The sequence below is a fragment of the Varroa jacobsoni genome, unplaced genomic scaffold (assembly GCF_002532875.2).
Source record: "Varroa jacobsoni isolate VJ856 unplaced genomic scaffold, vjacob_1.0 scaffold_993, whole genome shotgun sequence".
NCBI classification, from domain to species: domain Eukaryota; kingdom Metazoa; phylum Arthropoda; class Arachnida; order Mesostigmata; family Varroidae; genus Varroa; species Varroa jacobsoni.
Window position 1 is genome coordinate 1 of NW_019213895.1, and position 20110 is coordinate 20110.

Genomic DNA, 20110 nt, shown 5'->3' on the forward strand with positions numbered 1-20110 from the left:
TATATTATTACTATAACTAATTTTAATAAAAAGAGTGATTGAAATCGTTTTGGCGCAATTGCCAGCTTTCGCAATCCGATATTTTACTGCGTAAAACCCCCTTTTTAAGTGAGAGTGTAAGAATCATATCTAGAATGAGAATAATAAATAAATACAAATAGCGGTAATTGCGACGATACCATAAAAAAAAACAACAGCCGTATTGCCGTTTATCACAATAAATAACAACAATAGATGAAAAACAGCAAACGCATATTGTAACCGAGTATAAGGGGTTAGCTATATGCTATGGAACAACAACAGTGGCTGACAACAACACCATCTGAATAATTTGCCATTATCATTAATAGCAAACACCTATATCACCGTATTGAACAACAAAAAAATGTCACAGGCACTATGAACTAAAGGAGAACACTACTACACAGATGAATCGACAGGCGACAGCGCTCGTAAATTGGTAATATAATATTCACGTCAACATACGGTAGTACCACATCAACGCTGATAAGTGAACAGAGCTAAACACAATTCACTTAAACCTTATTTAAGCCAAAAAGACTGAGGAGAAAACTAAGAAAAGATATAATGAAACGCATATTTCACGAGAACGAGCGAGTGCGAAAGAACAAGATGGAGCGCAAGAGACTAACGGAACGAGATTTACATCTATTATTATCATTATTAATCCGATTATTAACACAAGAGTACCGTGAGCGGTAGTTGATGAAAGTGCAAAAATAACGACGGATCTATTGGAGAACAACGATTCCTAATTTGTATATGTCGAAGCGGGCTTCCGTGTGATTTCTAATCTCGCCACCCAAAGGCCTGTACGAAGAGACACTAAGATTAAGTCAATGACGTCCACAGTCATCGGCGCGTAGCTCCAAAAAGATGCATCAATCTATTTATTTTGGACAACGCTTTCATATAATATGCATGGACGTGATGCTGCGCTACGTGCTGTCGTATGTTTGGGGATTCCGGCTACGACAACAGCGACAACGATGAGACAAGCAGATTGGTGTTCATTTATGCGACAGAAGATTGAACAATGACACAGAGCAACCTGGGACATCTGTTTGGTTGCATAGCTTACCCTCTCGAGATTTTGGCTCAGAAATATCAGCAGCAGCAGCGTATTGTATTGGCCCACAATCGTTGTAAAGGTCCGTAGCCCGTCTCGTTGACGAGATCGCGTCGCGCACAACTAGTCGTCTTGGTCGCGCGAGCCGATTTCCTGCATAGATCGCGGTGTGCCATCACAATGGAGTGTACGCGGCGCGTCAGTGGTTTAGTGAGCTTGTCCCGCGTAAGGGACATTTCGACTCGATTTCAACGATTTGATTGCCAACCATAAACGCTAATTATCTACCAGTGATGGTTAGATAGACACGCACAGAAAACAGATTATACTGATAAGAACATCAGCGACATCAGCAGCAGCAGCAACAACAAAAATAGTATCGATATAACAGAGGTCTATGGCGCGCTTCACTGTCTGATGGTAGACAACAGTGTTCACATAACGGTGGTATATGATAATGGTTATTTGAAGTGCGACGCGCGTGAGAAAACGAAGCGAATCGTCTGTTTGCTAGTTTTGTACGCGTTATACCTCACTATCAACGGATGGGTGGATGAAATGGCCACAACAACAGCAGCAGCAGCAGCAGAACCGAGGATGGTTAACCTTGGTCTAAGCACACGCTAAAACAGCGCCGCTACAACGAATAACAGCAACAAAACAGCGTAATAATGAAACCGTAATGATTCTATTAAGAACAACATATTAGGTGGATATCACACGTACATTACAAAACGATAGGTGAGAGGGCGTGCATGTTGCGACCGATAATTTATCCGGGTCGCTGCCGTCCGATTAGACGAAAAAAACAACAGAAAACTGAGGAATAAGAAGAATAAACAAGCAGGTCCAGAAAACGGCACCAACCGAAGGTATATATATATATACAAATGAAGATAAATAAACCTTTTGTCTTATTAATCGGTCTCCTACAGTACAGAGTAGAGCATAGAACTTATTTTGAAGGTTTGAGGAAAATGTGAGGGGTAGACGAGGGGATAATCTCGAATGTCAAAAAACCTGTTAAAGGTGGAAACAACTGTACGTATGAAGAGAAAACGTGTTATATCATAGATAATTTTATGTAGATATAGGTATATTACTGTAGTTAATGCAATAATATGTATTAACTAATTAACAAAGTAAGCAGGAATGGCTTTAAAAATGGGATACAATAGTATAGTAAAAACGAGATAATTTTTTTCTAAAACGAGTTTAGTTACTTCGGGATCATTGCGTCAAGCTTCGTCTGAGCGTTGCAAGGCTTTCGTAACATTTTTCTTACCTTTTACTTTTATTTCTCTTTTATTTATTTACATGCTTAATAGTATAATTTATTAAAAGTTGTACTAAATCAGTTTGCTACAGGACCTTATATGTTAATAGCCATTTGCTTTGTGTTCTTCGTTACTTCAAATTATATTTTTGGTAGATAAAAATCAATAGGTCAGCGAATATGCGAGATGTTCATAACGTAGATATGAACATAACTTATGTAAAATTTTTCGCAGATAGAGTACAGAAACCTTTATTAATGACATCTTAAGTAAGCTAAATAACATCCTGGAAGATCGCTCAGTGCACACGTCCGCAGGTGTAGTAAGATCATCAAACATAGGTGGCTGCATCTATCTCGTAAAAAATATTTAAACAAACAAAACCAAGATAAGTTCACATAATATGGTCTATTATATTTAGAGATATCGTTAGCAAAATACATTTACGAATGATCTTACTAAAATTAGGCTTTATGAGAGCTGCCCTTAGCTTATTATACAATCGAGCCAACTTTGTCTCAGAATCGTTCTTAAACCACACATGTACAAATATAGCCAAAATTGGCGAACATAACTTAATTTTTTTGAGCGCTTAATTTGAGCGTAACGGTTGACCGTAACATTGAGAATAATCTAAACACAGTAATGCTTTCTCATTAAAGATCGCTATGAACTTGCAAATCGTTCTAACATAATTAGAATTGTCCTTAAATAAAGAACTTCGTACACGTTCCATCTCGCAGGAGACAACTAGGGGCAACTTAGAAAGTGCATAGCCCTCCCTTTACTATTACTCTAATTGCAAAATCTTTGCTGATTCCCAGATGGGAAGACCCTGAGCGTTGGTTTTGCTGCGAAAGAACTTCGACTGGAGTGGTAGTGCGATTGGTGTTGTTGCCTAACTTTACGTCGAGTCAGTTATTGCAGCGGAGAAGATTAGGTTACAGAAACACGCGACACTTAAGGACTTATTCATAATCTGTTCATAAGGATTCAAAATATTTGTTGGTCCGGTATCCTTAACCTTGATTGTTCAGACAAGACCTGGCGTACTTTTTTTTATAGTCGTTCACTAATTGTTTATAGATTCGAGTTTTGTACTTAATTCTGTGTTAGAAAGAACGGCAGCACTTTGCTTTGGTCCTTTACAGCAAAGTATTCCTTGGAGCCCACAGTCTGGTGTTTTAACATGATGCTCATTTTAATAACTATCACCTTTAAAGTTCGAAATGTTTCACTTAAAAAAAACGTAATTCCGATTTTTGTTTCTTTTTCAAATACAAATAGCTCTTCAAAGATTACATATAGAGTGGCTCGCTAGACGTGGGTTTTCGCAGCTATTCGGAAATTGCACACGGTTTTTATCATGTTGATTGCTTCTAGTTTGGAAATTTGTCCTCAGATAAAAACGTTTACCAAGAGCCTTTTATTTGTGGATTAAACATCTCTGTTTGACATGTAGCTGCCAAATCATGACTAAAATAGTTCTTCAAGAATACGAGTTGAGGCCTTCCAAAAGGTTCGCTTTACTCACTTTATCAGTTTGTTAGCTACATAATTATTATTAATATATTCAGAAAATGAAAGAGGGGCTTTTAAGGCAGGATGAGACGTTTTCTCTGTAAACCTGTAGAAAAATTTGCCGATTTGGCCTACATCAACTCATTTATATGCTTTATTCTTTAAAAAATGGAATAGTATATACGACAAAAATAGACTTTGCCAAAGAAAATGCATGTTTCAAAAAGTAGGGCTCTGTTTATAATTGAGCCATCTAAACACACACCAGTTGAACCGACGTTTCGGATAATTTGATGTTACTCTCGATCTCCTTTTGCTTAAACAGTGAGTTCCAGGCTATTTAAAATTATATAGTCGTCATATGACACACTTCCATAGTCTAGAGAGACTGATAAGCCTCTGCTAACACGGACTAGGGTCGTTTTCATGCGCTGAGTCGTATGTATTTTCAGCAGGTTGCTTTTGACCTTTGTGGAAGAAGTTAGAAACTAAAGTTTTAAAGACGACCAGCGGCGTGAATGGGGCGTCTCTAGGATAAGCGGTTGTAAATGCAAAATATTACGCGTAAACTAGCATTAACAGGAAACTAATGGTTGTTTTAATCAAGTAGAAAATATTTGTCTGCTAAATATCGACAATAAACAACACTTATTCTTGATGAAAAGTTAGTTTTGCTGATTTATAACAGAAGTCGATCTAAAGGCCTAGTGAACGAATATTGATAAAAAGCCATTTATAAAATGTGGCCGATAGCAAGTCAAACAAAATATTCGATCCGATTCGCGTTAATGGAAAATATAAAACCTAAATAAATCGCCTAAAGTGTCCAACTACGTACTAGAAAGCACATCTCCCCTACGTGGCTATATCGTTTCAGACAAGATGATTCCATATCAGCAGATTTCAGATGAGATAGAACGATCTCAGATGTTTGGAGAATATTTACACTCTAACGATCATAAAATCCGCGCTTCTGTCAAGCTCTGGAATGCGTTACCGACTGGCTACCAAGCTAATTGAAAATGCCGTAATATACATTCAAATTTAATTTGATTCAGCTTTAGATATTATGGTGTAGTGCACTCTAATGATCCTACACACAAGGATACCTATTACGAATTTTGTCCTTTGAGACGCTTGAAGATCACAGTAAGAACTGCTTTCATTTGTTGCTGTTCTACAGTAGTCACCTTTTTCCTAGATGATATTATATAACCGAGCAAAATTCTAGATATTGTAAAACAAATTTTCTTCTTTCCAAGACCAGTTCTTTTTACGGGGTCCATTTCGAGCTTCGTAACAGTGCAACGGTAAAGTGTTGGACTGCTATTAAACCTTTTAAATATGTGAGCTAGTTAAACTTCAAGACCAGGCTTGGACATGTTTGCTTTCATGCTGCGGGCCAGCCGCCTAGACTTACAGTGAGGGCCTTTAAAGCACCCGCGTTAAATTGATTTCTAAAAATATCGCTATTGACTTTTTCCATTGTATAGATTTCATGAAAGCTTTTTTATAGATTTAAGTGTGAGTTGGTTTTGGTAAACTTCCTGCTCCTTTGTGGGTATACAAGCTTGCGCAGTATCATTTATTACATAAGAAACAAAACTACCTGCAACATCTATATTAAATGTGACGTCAACAGTTGCAGCATTCTATACCCTAATATAGTGCTGTCCGTTCTAATATTCCGCATATTCCTTACGTATTCAATCGACTAGTTTCTATCGAATCTTAACTTTTTACAATTATACATGGCAAGGGGTAAATCACACATCAGGAAATGTGCGCTGACGAGCTGGACAGTCCAGCCTAAAATTTTGGACGCCAACTCTAGAGGCCCTTGTTCTGATCCTATCATTCGTACATGTGTGTTAATAAAGATGGAAGAATATCTCTTTTCTCATTTAATATTTTTTTTTCAATGCTTGCTTTGCGCAGTTGAATATGACGTTTGTCTATTGCCACAGTACATATATATACATATATATGTATAATGTGACAATGGAAAAATGTCATATTTTACTGTGAAGTAAGGGTTTTTTTGGGCCTGATTGCTTAACTAAGAGCCCATCAACCCATATTGCAGAGCACGTTATTGGCAAACATCAGTGGGATACGCGTGAAATAAAGCAACGCTGAAGTGCTCCCTACGTATCATTTGTTTACGCGCAGTGCCAAAAATTGAAGATGATTTGTACGCGATTTATCTACTCTAGAGAAATGTCTATAGAATATAGTTAGATACTAGTACGATATAGCGGCAAAGTGCGTCAATCTACAATTTTCATAGTTATAATTACAACTTGGTTTATTCAATCACAACTTTGCGTGCTAGATATCAATGGTTTAAATCCGTTGTTTTTGGTAGCATTTACCGTAAACCTCATGTTCTTTAGACATGTCTTTTTCATCGTAAAGCTTCCTCCGGAAGTCAAACCTAAGCTTAAAAATCGCATATATCGTTAGAGTCTCTATAGATGGGATACAATGGACATACACACTTATATTTTTTCTACATAAAAGAAGGTGATGCCATATGGAACAGACGCTATCTAGCTCACTCTCTTTTCTCAAGCAGGGGAACGTTGGCTTTCAAGTCTAATGCTATTAAACTTAACAATATTTTTTATAGCATGCCGTCTATGTTCATTTAGGGGAAATATCCTGAAGTGGCCCCCGGGTACAACCTGGAAGCTACTTAAGTAGATATGTGTTTATATGTATATATGCCAAACGTGATTCGTTGAATCACATGTCACAGCTGGCAACAACGTGTTCTACGTGGTTGTTCTTGAAGGAGATCTTAACGATTTTACTGGAATAAGGCCTCGTTCTGACACAACAATGGTTTCGATATTTGCACTGCATTGCGGATCATCATAGTCACGGATTAGAATTTACCATGAATAATTATTTATACCACAGTCACGCAAAACCATGATAGTTATAGAGGCTTAAGTCCGATTAAGTCCGTTTACCCGTCGTCAGTAGGTGCACGGGTTATTCGAGACCTGACATTACGGTAAGCGGAAAAACTTCTCGTGGCCCTGTAATACACATATCATAATATTTGACCTGCCTGACCTGGCGCTAAATAGAAGGCACTGGTTTTGCTATCCTGAAACACAGACTTTTCTAGCATTTGTATATAATTTTCCCAGTTGTTTTGTTAACTCACCTCTTTGCGCAAGATCACTAGTTGACCATTAAGCTCCATCTCCACCATATCACACAAGATGGGGTTACGATGAAGATATCTTTGATTGACATTTTCATGAAAATGAACATGGAGAGCACATTTGTGATACATAATAGAGCCTTTGACGAATATACGAGTACAATAGTTTTGTTTTCCATCCGTAACACCGGTTATTTTCAAAAATTGCATTAATCAAATTTCAGCTTATAAACCTTTACTTACCCTTACATGCAGTTTTTATTTCACTTCACTTTTCCGGATCGATTTTGGTAACATAAACTACTATGGCAGCAAACCGTTCGAAAAAAAAAAAGACGTTACTGCATATTTTGATACATGCAGTAAATCACATACGACGTATCCTAGATCCGCCTATATTGAGATGCGTAGAAAGGAAAATAGGTTTTGTCTACTGGTTGTGAGAAGACGTCGACAATGAGAGCAGGTGTAACCGAGAATGGATTTACAACATTTGATTACCTAAGACTAGATATGTGGATGCAAAAGTAAGTTTCTAAAACTTTCCGCTATTGTTGGGGCCAGGCGTGATACATATTGAGTGGAAGCGAAATTCCGAATGAAAAAAAAAACTTGTTGCGCAGCTTTATGACATGATGTGTTGTAATTGTATGGCTCGTAGTTTTAACAAGGCTTGGCACCGTATTCAAATGCCCATGACCGGATGACCCTGATTGATCCTACACTTCCAGCCTTTATTTGCTGTATATCAAGAACTTCCAGCGCACAGCGGAGAATTCGTCTATCACGCAAGCTAAAAGTCTGCTTGATGTCTTGAAACATGGGATCGAGCGCATCAAAGGGTTCCGCTATAATCGCTATACTGGGTTATATGCAACTATCCATTTCAATGAGCATTCAAGATATCCCAATGAAGAAGAATCGTGATTTTTAGTGGGAAAAAGCGGTTATGGTCATTTACATGAAATCATTGGTCACAAGCATCATGAGAGACATTTTCATTGACGGCTTCCACAAGATGAAAAGAGGTAACTAGTAAACAAAATGGAGAAATCGTCATTTCCATAAAGCATTGCCGCAGCACAAAAACAGCAGAACCTGTTTTTCTTACGTGGCCATTGTGCACTTTATGAGGACCAGAGAATCAATGACGCTGTAATCCTCAGTGCCTGTCACAGTGCAAGCCTTAACTGCAGCCGTTTCTTCGAGCGTTAATGCCTGCTTGGTTAAATTAATTTCGAAGTGCGCCAAGCTGATGAACTCTAAAATTCACCTCTAATCGATAAGCTCACATGTCGAGATCTTGGAAAATAGTATGGTGGATGGAATCGCTGGACGTTGACTCAGACAGCGCTATCCGGAGTGCCAAAGTAGTCGGGGAAAGAAACAATTCACATGGAATAGAGTCTATGAGGAATGGAAAAGTAATCAGACGCGGCAATCAAGTGTAATAAGATCAGATGGAGATTAGGATCTGTGCCCTCGGGCTATGATTTATGAGCATTAGCAGGATAGCTGTGAACGTTGACCGTTTCCGGTGTGCCGATGGCATGCCTGGAAGCACACTGGATCGAGCCAAGGATGTGGGGTACCTCTCCAAATTTGTGCGAATTAAAGTGATGTAATTCATGTTTAGAAAAATCTACATATTGGTTGGCTGCTTCTAATAAAAGAAATAAGATAGGTGTGTACAAGCATGAGGGAGAACCTGATTTCATCACAAACTATTTAATGTGTTATGTTTCTTGCAATAGAGCGATTAATAGTATCTTGAATACAGTACGTATATACAAATAAGCTGTGAATATGATGCAATAATCTAACAGCGGATGTACTTATGACATTAAACAGCGTGGCATGTGTTTAACTAATATGCCGCACGTTCGAACATGTCTGTGATCATGTATAATTTAAGGATACTACACCAGACTGTTGGCACTGGTACCAGTTGTTACCCAAATGCTGCGGCACACTGACCATAAGGGTCACGTCGGAATAAAATCTAGAGCTCTCGTATTTAACCCTCTAGATTTATCAGTACTTCTTCTGTACTCGTCTGTTAATAAAAAATTGAAGAGATTCAAGTATTCCGTAAAAATCTTTAGGCGAATAAAATCCGTAATCGTCAATGATCGATATTTGATCAGGTTCATTAAATATTTATTATAAAGTTGTACGACAAAAACTTCGATTGAGAACAGCCTACCTGACGATCATGCAAATAAGTTAAGTATGCCCGTAGGCAAGTACTCAAGCAACGTTATAAATAAATTAAAGAACACTTCAGAATGATGTTTCCCTCAGCAAAGTCTCAAGCAAGCAAGCAAGCAAGCAAGCATTACCCCTCTCATCTGTCATTTTTAGGCTATTTATGTCGATATTCATCTACATTAAAAGTTCACATCCTATGGAGATAAAGTACATTAAAGTTCTTCCAAAACAAAGGTATCTATTTCAAATTAATGTAGAATTATTTTTGAGAGCATTACACGACATACACGGGTAATCAATGTTCCATTTTTTAAATAGCCTTTTCCTAAAAACACACCGTCACGATGCACGTAATAATAAAACACTATTTGAAAACCAGTTATAATGATTATAGGCATCCTATACTACGTAGAGTTTACGAGCGTGAACAACCGAGGTATGCTGAAGGAATCAGAGATTATTGATTTTTGCTCCGCCATCGACATATATTGCACTACAAATGTGAGTAAAATCGAGAACAACAAATCAGCATTTTTGAAGACTACATTGCATAGGCTCATTCAGCGTTTGGTTACGCCGTAATTGTAGTCATGCAAAATTTCAATAATAGTGCAAAAAATTAATGTAAAACGTCGAAATGGAAGTATGTTTCCAATTAGAGGCAACGTTACATTATTCTAAATAATCGTCTCTTCAATTGATCAATTTTTCATATTGGAGGGACAATGCGTTTAGCGATAGTAAGAATGGATCACGATCAATATCTAGCTAGGTGATAAGTTATTCTTAGAGCGTAAGGTAAACTTGTTGTGGTGACCTTCACTGCGATTCGTTTCACTGCGAAGAAAACAGCTTTTGTACGAAGCTCGTAAGTGAGCACTTTTGAAACCCGCATCCATTCATCTTATTCATGGTCTAACATGTGTCAATCACTAGACTATAGAAGTGTTCTGCGGGTAACTCTTAAGTTGGCAAAAATTGTCACTTCAAAGTTATTTAATTTTTACACTCGATTTCACTTTAATAGCGAATTATTCATCCTGCTTTGAAGCAAGCGATTGCCGAGTAGTCTACACGATTCGATGGTACCAAATAGATGCGGTCAGGGATTGTCTAATCGTCCACTAGGTCAAGAAATAATATTCGAGTTCTCGAACAAAAAACTAAACAAAAAAAAGTACATTTTACTGCAGTTCGATGGAACGACCAAATTGTTGCCACTTTATCAAGTGTTAATAAAAGCGTATCGGCGCTCTAATTCTTGCTTCATTTTATAAGCACCAACTTTAGTTTTAAATCATAAATTGATGTGCAGTCCAAAAACTTGCAAACTCGAGATATATTCAAGAAAAAAAGAACGTAAACATGTTGATAATAACCTCATACAATTAGAAACATTCTAAGTCCTATGCAAGTTTCCAAATGGCTTGCTTCCAAGGCTTCTTCGTAAAATATATTGCCTCGTTGAAGTAAGCTTTGCTTAGGTGAATACTGTTGCAAGGATGACGCATTGTCCTTCGTACTTTTGCCCTATGAGTGTAACTGCATTAAAAAGTTGTTTGTATCTGAATTATCCACACATCGGATTCGTCATGATCAGACTATTTACAATAAGTCCACCAGCAATTGTTTAGAATGCTCCATAACTACACACAAAGTGCAACTGCAGTCCTTATAACCAAATTAAGCTACTACTTTCTATGAAACGGGTGCACTTCTACTAGTCGGTTGTTTAATATTTACAATTTGCCGACTTTGTTCGCTCTTTCTTATCCATCCCTTTCTAAATCGAATGCGACAAGTTCGACCTCTGTGCGATGATTTCTCGTTCATAGCCAGCAAAGATCACAATTTTGTGCTGGTGTAACTGCTTCGGCTGCCGCTGTAGTGGCAACGGCAGTGGCAGCACTGAGGAAAAAATACGCCGTTCCGGCGGGTAAGTGCCGGTCAGTGTTGGCTATTGTCGGCATGGTCAATTCAATCACCTGCTGAGTGTGGCGGCTATTTTGCGCCACAGGCACGGGCCGTAAGAGCATTTGTTCTGTACACGACCAGCCGCAGCAGCTGCTGCCGCAATAACAGGTCTACAGCAATGCGTCATCGAGTGGCTACTGGTGGCAGTATTGCAAACACGTTGTTTTCGGCTGCTCAAAGAGGTACCGGTGGAGGACCCATAGTAACAGTTGAACAGCGGTACGATGGCAGTGTAGCTAGTACCGGGCGCCACTAAAAGAACGATTTTGCGCACGATGTTTTGCATCTTAAGAAGGTCCCATTGGGCTGTGCGTGTCGGAGGGAGGTGTAGTTGAAATCAGCTCGTTAAGTTATTGCTAACTAATCATGGATGTAGAACGAAAGTAGGTGACTGCGTATGTATGTGCAGGTGTGTCTATATTGTGTACGTGCCGGTTAGCGGAATCTCTCGAATGTGCCTTAAGCTGTGAGGTAGGTCTAAAAGCGGACAAAAAAATATAAATTTCTGGGGTTATATAACCATTTATTAATTTCCCGTACATGGGACAGGTGTGTACGTAAATGGTTTTAACTTCACCAATACAAGAGCCAATCACGTGGACTGTTATTAAGCAAAAGAACTTTTTGATCAGTCGAAAATCAGTGGGGTTAAGCTAGAAAAAAAAAAGAAACGAAGTTTTATTAGAAGTTTACTAGCATTTATCATTATTGAGACTGTATTACTATGGTTGTCGCTGTTGATTGTTTTCAAAAGAGTTTTTTTTTACCTCAATTACGCTCTAAAAGGTGCCTCAATAAAGGTTTTTATTACACTAAATCTGCTGTCGGATCAATGGAGTCGATGCATTACGGTTTTATATATAGACACACAGTTCGGGTATCAGTCCAGAACAAGTACAAATGACATGAATAAAAAATATCTTTAAGATAACTTTAAAAGCAAATGCAGGCCTACAATGATAATTAGTTATACTTAATGGTAGAAATTTAAAACGTTATTGATTTAAATTACGTCAAATTGATTTAAGTCAAAAGACTCATGTTTCGTCATATTTTTATGTATGATTTGTGTAAAATTTCGAGTTCTCATTGAGTGCGTTAGCGTTGAATTTGTAACAGCTTAAAGTTGATTTATCTAAAGTACTAATCATTTGGAGTGGTAAGTTTTTGTAAAAAGCAGGTGCCAAACGTGGTGCCATTAATAATAATATAGAACGCATAGCCCGAACATGCAGCTGTTGACCCACTTTTAGCAGCCGTGAACGTCCATGCTCAAGTACTGATGCGTCACTTTTAGGAACAGGTTTTTACATGAAGCATTCGCAATAGATTTTATCCCGCTATTTTTTTAGTTTTTACCTACAGCGAAATTACATCTGTTTGAGTTGAAGCACAGTTGAGGTTCGTTGTGCCTATGCTATCAGTTTGATGAACTGCCAGGATTACTATAATGTAACACTAGTCGGTTCCTTGCAGTTGTCCTATCACTTGCGTCCTTGGATAGAACTTGTGAATTACCACTTTGTTAGTGACTACCGCAAGAATCGATAAGTTACTATTCTTTGACTCAGTTCTTCTAATGTAACGATCTCTCTAAGTGTTTATGACGTCCCCGTATATAGTTATGTCATACTTACGCATCACAATTATACAGATAACTTAAATTGAAACTAGACATACCCGGCCAGTGTTTCACGTAATTTCTAAGCCACGCAAGCACTAGGCAAATTAATACTAGGAAAATATCAACTTCTCAAAGTAACGACCCATGATGTACAGCGGATTAGAAAAGCCCAAAACAACCTACCTTAACTTATGTTGGATGAGCTCCATTGGCCTGGGCTACTATTGAAACTTACATGAAATGGTGAATTTCCAATTGTTATGTAAATTCATGAGGGAAAGAGTACAATGCGACACCTTAGTAATATGAAATATATACGTCCATAGCAATACTGAAACTGATACCAACGATAATAAGTAAATGTTTGTTTGGTAGCCTTAGAAGCAAAAGTAGAACAGAATATCGAGGGCTGTTCTACAGATAAAGCCTTCTAGAGCCCATTATTTTTTAGATCACGCGCTCGCTGCTAGGATAATAAAGACAGGCCCCGTAAGTCGCTTGCTAACGTTATCGAATGACACTCTGTTTTTGGCGGTTCCAGGAAGATACTCTTTGTTTAACTGGGCCCTAACCACCTGGTAACGTTTTGATCTATTGCTTGGAAAATCTGTCCATTGATATTTCCGTGCACTATACAGAAAACATTATTTATGAATCTGATAGCCAATTCTTTGACTACCGAAATACGGGTACATAAGTGTTTCGTTTAGTTATCCGCTTCTGTAATGACAACTTTATAGTTCAGACCAATGCTGATCAAGTTTATATGGCATCGCATATAACTGAACAACATTTTCTTGATAGTCTGGGGCAGAAGTCTATTTCTTTGAACCTGCTGCTACTATTTAGTATTAACGATTATTAATTTGGTTATGTTGTATATATATATATGGTATAATTAGTAATTTGGCTTATTGGAATGCTTCTCATCATTACAGTGCAGCAGCGATTGAAGCTCCTTTGTCGTTTGTTTTCCTGTTTCTTGAGTTAGCCTTTCATGTTATTAAACCGAATATATATATATATATATATATATATATATATACACATACATACATACACGGTCACACGGCACAGGTAATTGGGATAATTAAAGTTAAAATCAAAAGTACGAGTATCCTCATATACGGCAATTAACAATGTTTTCGTAAAACATAGAATATCTGAGAATAGCAATCGGATACATAGAATATTGAAAAAACGAATGCGTCTGATAAAAAAGCATTTCTCTGCCGCCACATGGCTGAGTGCCAAGACAAATTATCGTATTGCCACAGTCGAAAGGTAAACAGCAACAGGTCAGCCTAATTGGCGAAATGAAGTCGCTTCTCTGATAAGAATTGACGGATACGATTATATTCAGAAGATGCGGCAAGAATATCTGCGTTGACAGCCAACTATTACAGACAAGCTCGATTAGTAGCGAACTAGCTTAATACAGGGTGCTGTTTTCGCTGCCTTTATCTCGTAAGTTCGTCTCCCTCAGGGGCTTAAGTTAAGTTCATCGTCAGCATTTGAATAGCTTTCAGCGGACGCAGCGTCTAGCGGATGATCATCAAATGGATACTAGGAAATTGATTTTTCTCAATATGCAAATTTGACGGTAAGCAATAAAAAACGGGCGTGTTTCTCTGTTATCACACTGGCGACTGCATAGGCATATGACGTATGTGACAATTTTTATGATAATTAAAAATAGACACTGGTCATACCGTTTCCGTATACGTAAATACGAGTTCCCTTTCGCCTCATGTAAGAATCGACAAATATGATTATATTTGTCGTTTATAGGAAAGACGTCGATACAGGAAAGACGTTTGTACTTGTTATTTCCTATGGAGAAGCAAAACGAGCACAGGATCGTAGTAAGTAATAAGTGCTGTATACTAGTTGTATTACCATCATGCAGCAAATGCCGTAAAGTATCGAAGCAATTGGGGACGTTGTTTCAAGATCTCACAGAATAAGTTATAGATACCGCCCGTAGACAACATCGTGCAAAGGATAAAAGATGTCAAACTAAATCCTAAAACATCGAATTCAATAAGGAAGATATTATATTAATGGTAGCATACAACAAAGAACAAGGTAACTGGCGCAAATTAGAAAAAAAAATCTTTTTTTTTTCTTAAAAATATCTTTATTATTTTTAAGTCCGATTATTCCAAGCTGGTCGTTTGGGTGTCGTTGACACTTTCTCAAAGGTGTTAGGGGATAGATATGTATTCATATATATCTCGAGTACGATTAAAGAGCCAGACAGTTTAACTATTCTTCAGTTATAAAAAATAATCGGTTTAGCGACATAGTTTGCATCAGGATAGAAAGTTAAACACTTGCATTATTATGGTTAGTTTTTTACGTAGACTTGACCGTAACATTCGATCTTAAGAATGAGAAAGGACTGGCTAAAAAAGGCGGTGCCAGTGGCGATGTCTGTTCTCTTTGAGTAGCAATGAAAATAATTTTCCGCGCCCCTCCTATGAGTTTAACGACTATAAGCGGGAAAGTATTAAATGGTTTAAGTAGTCTTTGTGAAGGGCAGCGGATGGATATGTCCAGATTCTTATGGTAACCAAACATAATCAAATCGAAATTAAAGTTTCTACGAGTGTGTTTTATTGTCTCGTATAGAGAAATACCTATTGGAAATTCAGTGCATCGAATGGAACAAGTTGATAGTAGGCTTAATAAAATAGTTCATTTATTATGAGTAACTAATCAATACATCGCATGGAGGTCATTGCTTAAGTGAAATATATATATATTTTTTTATGTAGTTCTATATCGTTCTTTCATTGAGTTTTACCCATGACAGTTATGGCTTACTTAATAAGTGACTACATCTGTAACATGTTTCTGCTTTTCTTTCAGTGGTTAAAAATCATGTTGCATGCGTACAAAGGCCGCACACTTTTTGCGACCTTGGTCGCCCGGGCCTCTCTTCCGGCCAGTTCGACAACCGTTCGTTCAATATCTTCAGATAATAATCCCAAAATGAAGCTCGCTCTTGGTCCGGTGGAGCGTAAACCATTCATTAAAGAACTCTTCATAGGAAATTTTGATAAGCGGTTTCTCACCTTCCCTGAAATCCTTGACGAAGAACAAGTGGATTCTATTACTGCTATGCATGACACTGTGTTGAAATTCATGACCGAAAAGGTCGACTCCGCTAAGTTGGATAATACCGAAATTGTGCCCGATGAGGTGATAAATGGATTGCGTGAGTTAGGACTTTTCGGCCAGCAGGTTGACCCCGATTACGGCGGTTTGGGATTGACAGCAACAGAATACGTTCGATTAAATGAAGCTATAGGCCTGGATGGTGCTCTGACAACGACTCTGATGGCACACAACTCCATTGGAATCAAAGGAATTATCATGTACGGTACCGAAGCGCAAAAGAAGAAATATCTACCAAAAATTGCTTCGGGCGAATATATCGCATCTTTTGCTCTTACAGAGCCAAATAGCGGATCGGACGCTGCTTCGATCACCACCTCAGCGCGTCTAAGTCCGGATGGCAAACACTATATACTCAATGGACAGAAGCTATACATTACAAATGGTGCTTGGGCCGATGTTATGACCGTATTCGCTCGCAATGACACCCTCACCGAAAAATTGGGCAAAACTAAACTGACAGCGTTTATTGTCGAAAAGAGCTTCGGAGGCATCACGACCGGCAAAGCTGAGTCAAAACTTGGTATTAAGGCTTCAAATACTGTACCTGTATTTTTCGAAAATGTTATGGTCCCTGTTGAGAACATACTTCATAACGAAGAAGACGGATTCAAGGTTGCTGTAAACATTCTAAATACGGGTCGTTTTGGAATGGCCGGTGCTCTAGCCGGTGCCGCTAGAGTTGGCTTGAATCAGTCAATTGCGTACGCTACTCAGCGGAAACAGTTTAAGAGGAACATTTCTGAGTTCGAATTGATTCAGAAAAAATTTGCACAACTTGCTCAGGACATTTATGCCATGGAGTCGATGGCTTACATGACAACCGCAATTGTCGATAATGTGAAAGACGCAGATTATCCGCTTGAAGCCGCATGTGTCAAAATCTTCGCTTCAGAAGCGGCTCTCAGATGCGCGTCCGAGTTTATTCAAATTCATGGCGGCTCTGGATTTTTAAAGCATCTGCCTTTTGAGCGCGGATTCCGTGATGCCCGGATCACGATGATCTTCGAAGGAACCAACGAAATCTTGCGTATGCTTGTTGCTCTGTTAGGGATCCAACATGCTAGTGACCACCTCAAACAAATGATGAAGATCTGGGGTAATCCCGTGGGTAATCCAAAGGCCGCTTTTAACAAGCTGGTTGACAGGTATAGACATTTGCCTTTACATTAATTGGATAGTTTCAACTCTATAGTTTACAAAAAGCCTACTATTATAAAGAAATGGCAATAGAAATATCTGGCTAAATAACTTCATCTCTCATGCGTCTCTAATTGTACCCAACCTAACATACGATAATTAAATGGCAGTATCAATATACAATACACAGCGAGTTTGTCGCCCACCCGTATATTATAGATAGAGGAACTTAATCAGCGAGCCCTGGTACTTCAGCTGACGTCGAATAATGCTTTTACAAAAAATTTAAAGACGAACTCTTATTTGCGTTTCAGATTCCGTGACCATATCGACAGTCCGGCATTAACACTCGGCTTGAGGTATGCGGTACATCATACACTCGCTGATGAAGGCCAAAATCTGGAATACTGCGCGAAGCGACTGCAGTATCTCGTCGAATGGTCCCTACAAAAATACGGTAAAAACGTTATTGAACAGCAAATGCTTCTTGAAAGAATTGCTGACATCGTTATAGATATCTACGCGGTGACCGCCGTCTTGGCCCGGGCGAGTCGCACACTTCAACTTCGTGCTCAGAGTAGCCCTCTGGATACTGCGCTTGCACAGGCCTTCTGCTACGACGCACAGCTTCGAATAAAGCAAAATGTTGCCGAAGCCCTTAAGGGCGATACCGACAATAATTTTGCAAGGTACCGATTGATCGCGGGTCACATGTTCAAAAAGGGACAATATGATGCGCTGCACCCGTTAGCCAGGAGCTAGTTATTACTCTGTTTATTCGCTATATGGAAAAACGAAACAGTGAATAGGTAACCCGTTATATTCCTTGGGTGTTGGAAATATACAGATGTTAAACATTTCGAAAGAGATTTATTAAGGAAAATAGTGGCCCTTAAGAGCTTTGAAAATGAGTTAGAAAAAGAATTACAACTATTTTAGTCAACATAAATATTTGAGACTCAGCATATAACACTTGACTTGCTGTAAATATGCGATCTAAATTTTATGTTTATCCCTGATAAATATATTCCGAATAATATAGAATAAATCAAAGGTAAGAAAAATCTGGGATTGTTTCGTATCATAGATTTACCCGGTACTCCTAAACTTTTTATTCTCTATGATGTCCTGTCAAAACTACCAGGAAGTGACTGTTACTGCCATTGAAAATTAAATTCAGCGTCTAATAAATGGACTAAGATTTGAAACAACTAATTCTATCGACGAAACGTAACGTTCTGTTATTTTGAGTGTTCTATAAACATCCCTCATGCGATCTTTTCTGGTACGTTAGCAGAAGATGTCGCGATCGACAAACTTGCCAAACCGAATCAAGTTCAAACAAACCTTTAGCCTTTTGCAGAGCTTAAACGAAGATTATCTTTATATGCGTGCGAAAGCCTCTCGGTGTGGATACTAACACAAAAGATGAGATTTCTGAGTCGTTCCTCTTAACGTTGTGTTGGTCTCTAGATTATTCGAACGGCTCACAGAATAAAGAATTTTAGTATGCTATTTAAATGATGTATTGCATTTTTTTATGCATTGGTAGTTTATCACACATAGTTAGTTAATGGCGTTGTTGCTAGTCACGAAGCAAGTGAAACAAGTTGCCGAAATAACAAAGGAGCGTAAAGCGAGTACCAACATTGAAGCCTGATTAAGGCCATTCAGTAGGATGTCTCCTAGAATACTATCTTCGTCGTGTTCGTGGTGCGGAGGTACAACGATTGTCTAAAACTGGCGTGTGAGCATTGTTCATGGGACTGATGCGCATTGGTTCGACGACGTAGCATTATTTTTTCCATAAACTAATAGGAGAATTATAGTGATATTTGCCTTAGTGGCTTATATGGCATGCCACTGAAGGATTGCAAGTCGTACGCTGCAAAGACTTAACAAAAGTCACCCGAATGTTACTTCTTCTAAGACACTTTTATTGCCTGCCTTTTATTTTTACAACTAGCCGGCGTGGAGAAGTAGACGCAGGCTACTTTACAAAGTTTAAGCTTAAGTATCTTTGACTAAGGAACCAATTTTTTTGCGATCATTTTCAAGGAAGTACAAGGTTACAGCGGCTTTTTTAGGTACACTATTTTAAGTGAACGATGAACAGGAATGTAAAAGAACATGACAAACCACATGCCCAATTTCTATGAACACGTAAAAAATAAACGGCCTTCAAGAAGAGCTGTTCTGGGCAGACAATAAAATTCAGCAAGATTCGTTTTAACGATATCTAGCAAGGAGTTGTGTAGGTATTTAGCACGCATAGCACAATGTCTTCCCATTGAAGCCAGCTACTACAGCGAGATTACCTAAATCAAGCTCTGAATAAACGTAAGCAACCAAGAAAAACCGATGGAATTTACAATTCCGGACAAAGACTTTACAAAAATTAACAAGCTTTTAAGCAAGGATCATGAGGCTTGTTTTTTTGTTGAGTTTTCAAGCCCGGCCCAGCTTACTTCGGTAAGTCAATTGATCCAAATTTAATTTAAGAACTTACTTACGATTACGCATACAAATGAGCGTTTTGTGCCATCCTAATAAGAAATTTACGCAAGTGTTTACCAACGTATTAGTGAAACCAGTAAAAACCTACAGACTTCCACCGGTGGGTAAATTTACGAATCCCTATGGAGTTTTGGCTTTTCGAATATAAAACTATGGAATTGTGTCTTACGCACTAGAGCGGTTGATTGAATTACTTCTGTCGTATGTCGATGAAAGAGTGACTTATTGCAACGTTAAGGGAGTCTCGAATGGAGTTTACAATCGGATCATACATAGCTAACGTGAGTGTTAATTGATAAATGGAGATAATCATATTACTTCAGGGAACGATTTCAATAATACTATCGAGAAGTTTTTGCTGGATAATAAAATTTCAAGACATCCGTTTACGATAA

The 20110-nt window shown here is 38.3% G+C and overlaps 1 protein-coding gene and 1 long non-coding RNA gene across 5 annotated transcripts; one reads left to right on the forward strand and one right to left on the reverse strand.

Moving 5' to 3' along the window:
- Positions 1 to 43: 43 nt before the first annotated feature.
- On the reverse strand, positions 44 to 11212 carry LOC111265615 (uncharacterized). 3 transcript variants are annotated; one of them, XR_015313110.1, is made up of 3 exons: positions 11021 to 11212; positions 7067 to 7145; positions 44 to 6935 (listed from the first exon to the last, which is right to left on the reverse strand). It is a non-coding gene; the product is annotated as an uncharacterized LOC111265615 (long non-coding RNA). The 3 variants fall into 3 exon arrangements; XR_002683546.1 differs by lacking the exon at positions 11021 to 11212 and adding an exon at positions 7310 to 7746; XR_002683545.1 differs by lacking the exon at positions 11021 to 11212 and having other exon boundaries at positions 7067 to 7746.
- A 45-nt stretch (positions 11213 to 11257) lies between these two features.
- LOC111265614 (complex I assembly factor ACAD9, mitochondrial) lies at positions 11258 to 20110 on the forward strand. Of its 2 annotated transcripts, none has more exons than XM_022842429.2 (3): positions 11258 to 11722; positions 15750 to 17206; positions 17513 to 20110. In XM_022842429.2, the coding sequence occupies exons 2-3, from the start codon at positions 15762 to 15764 to the stop codon at positions 17958 to 17960; spliced, it is 1893 nt and encodes a 630-aa protein (XP_022698164.1). In that variant the 5' UTR covers positions 11258 to 11722; positions 15750 to 15761; the 3' UTR covers positions 17961 to 20110. The 2 variants fall into 2 exon arrangements, with proteins under 2 accessions (XP_022698164.1, XP_086826678.1); XM_086970552.1 differs by lacking the exon at positions 11258 to 11722 and adding an exon at positions 14696 to 14740.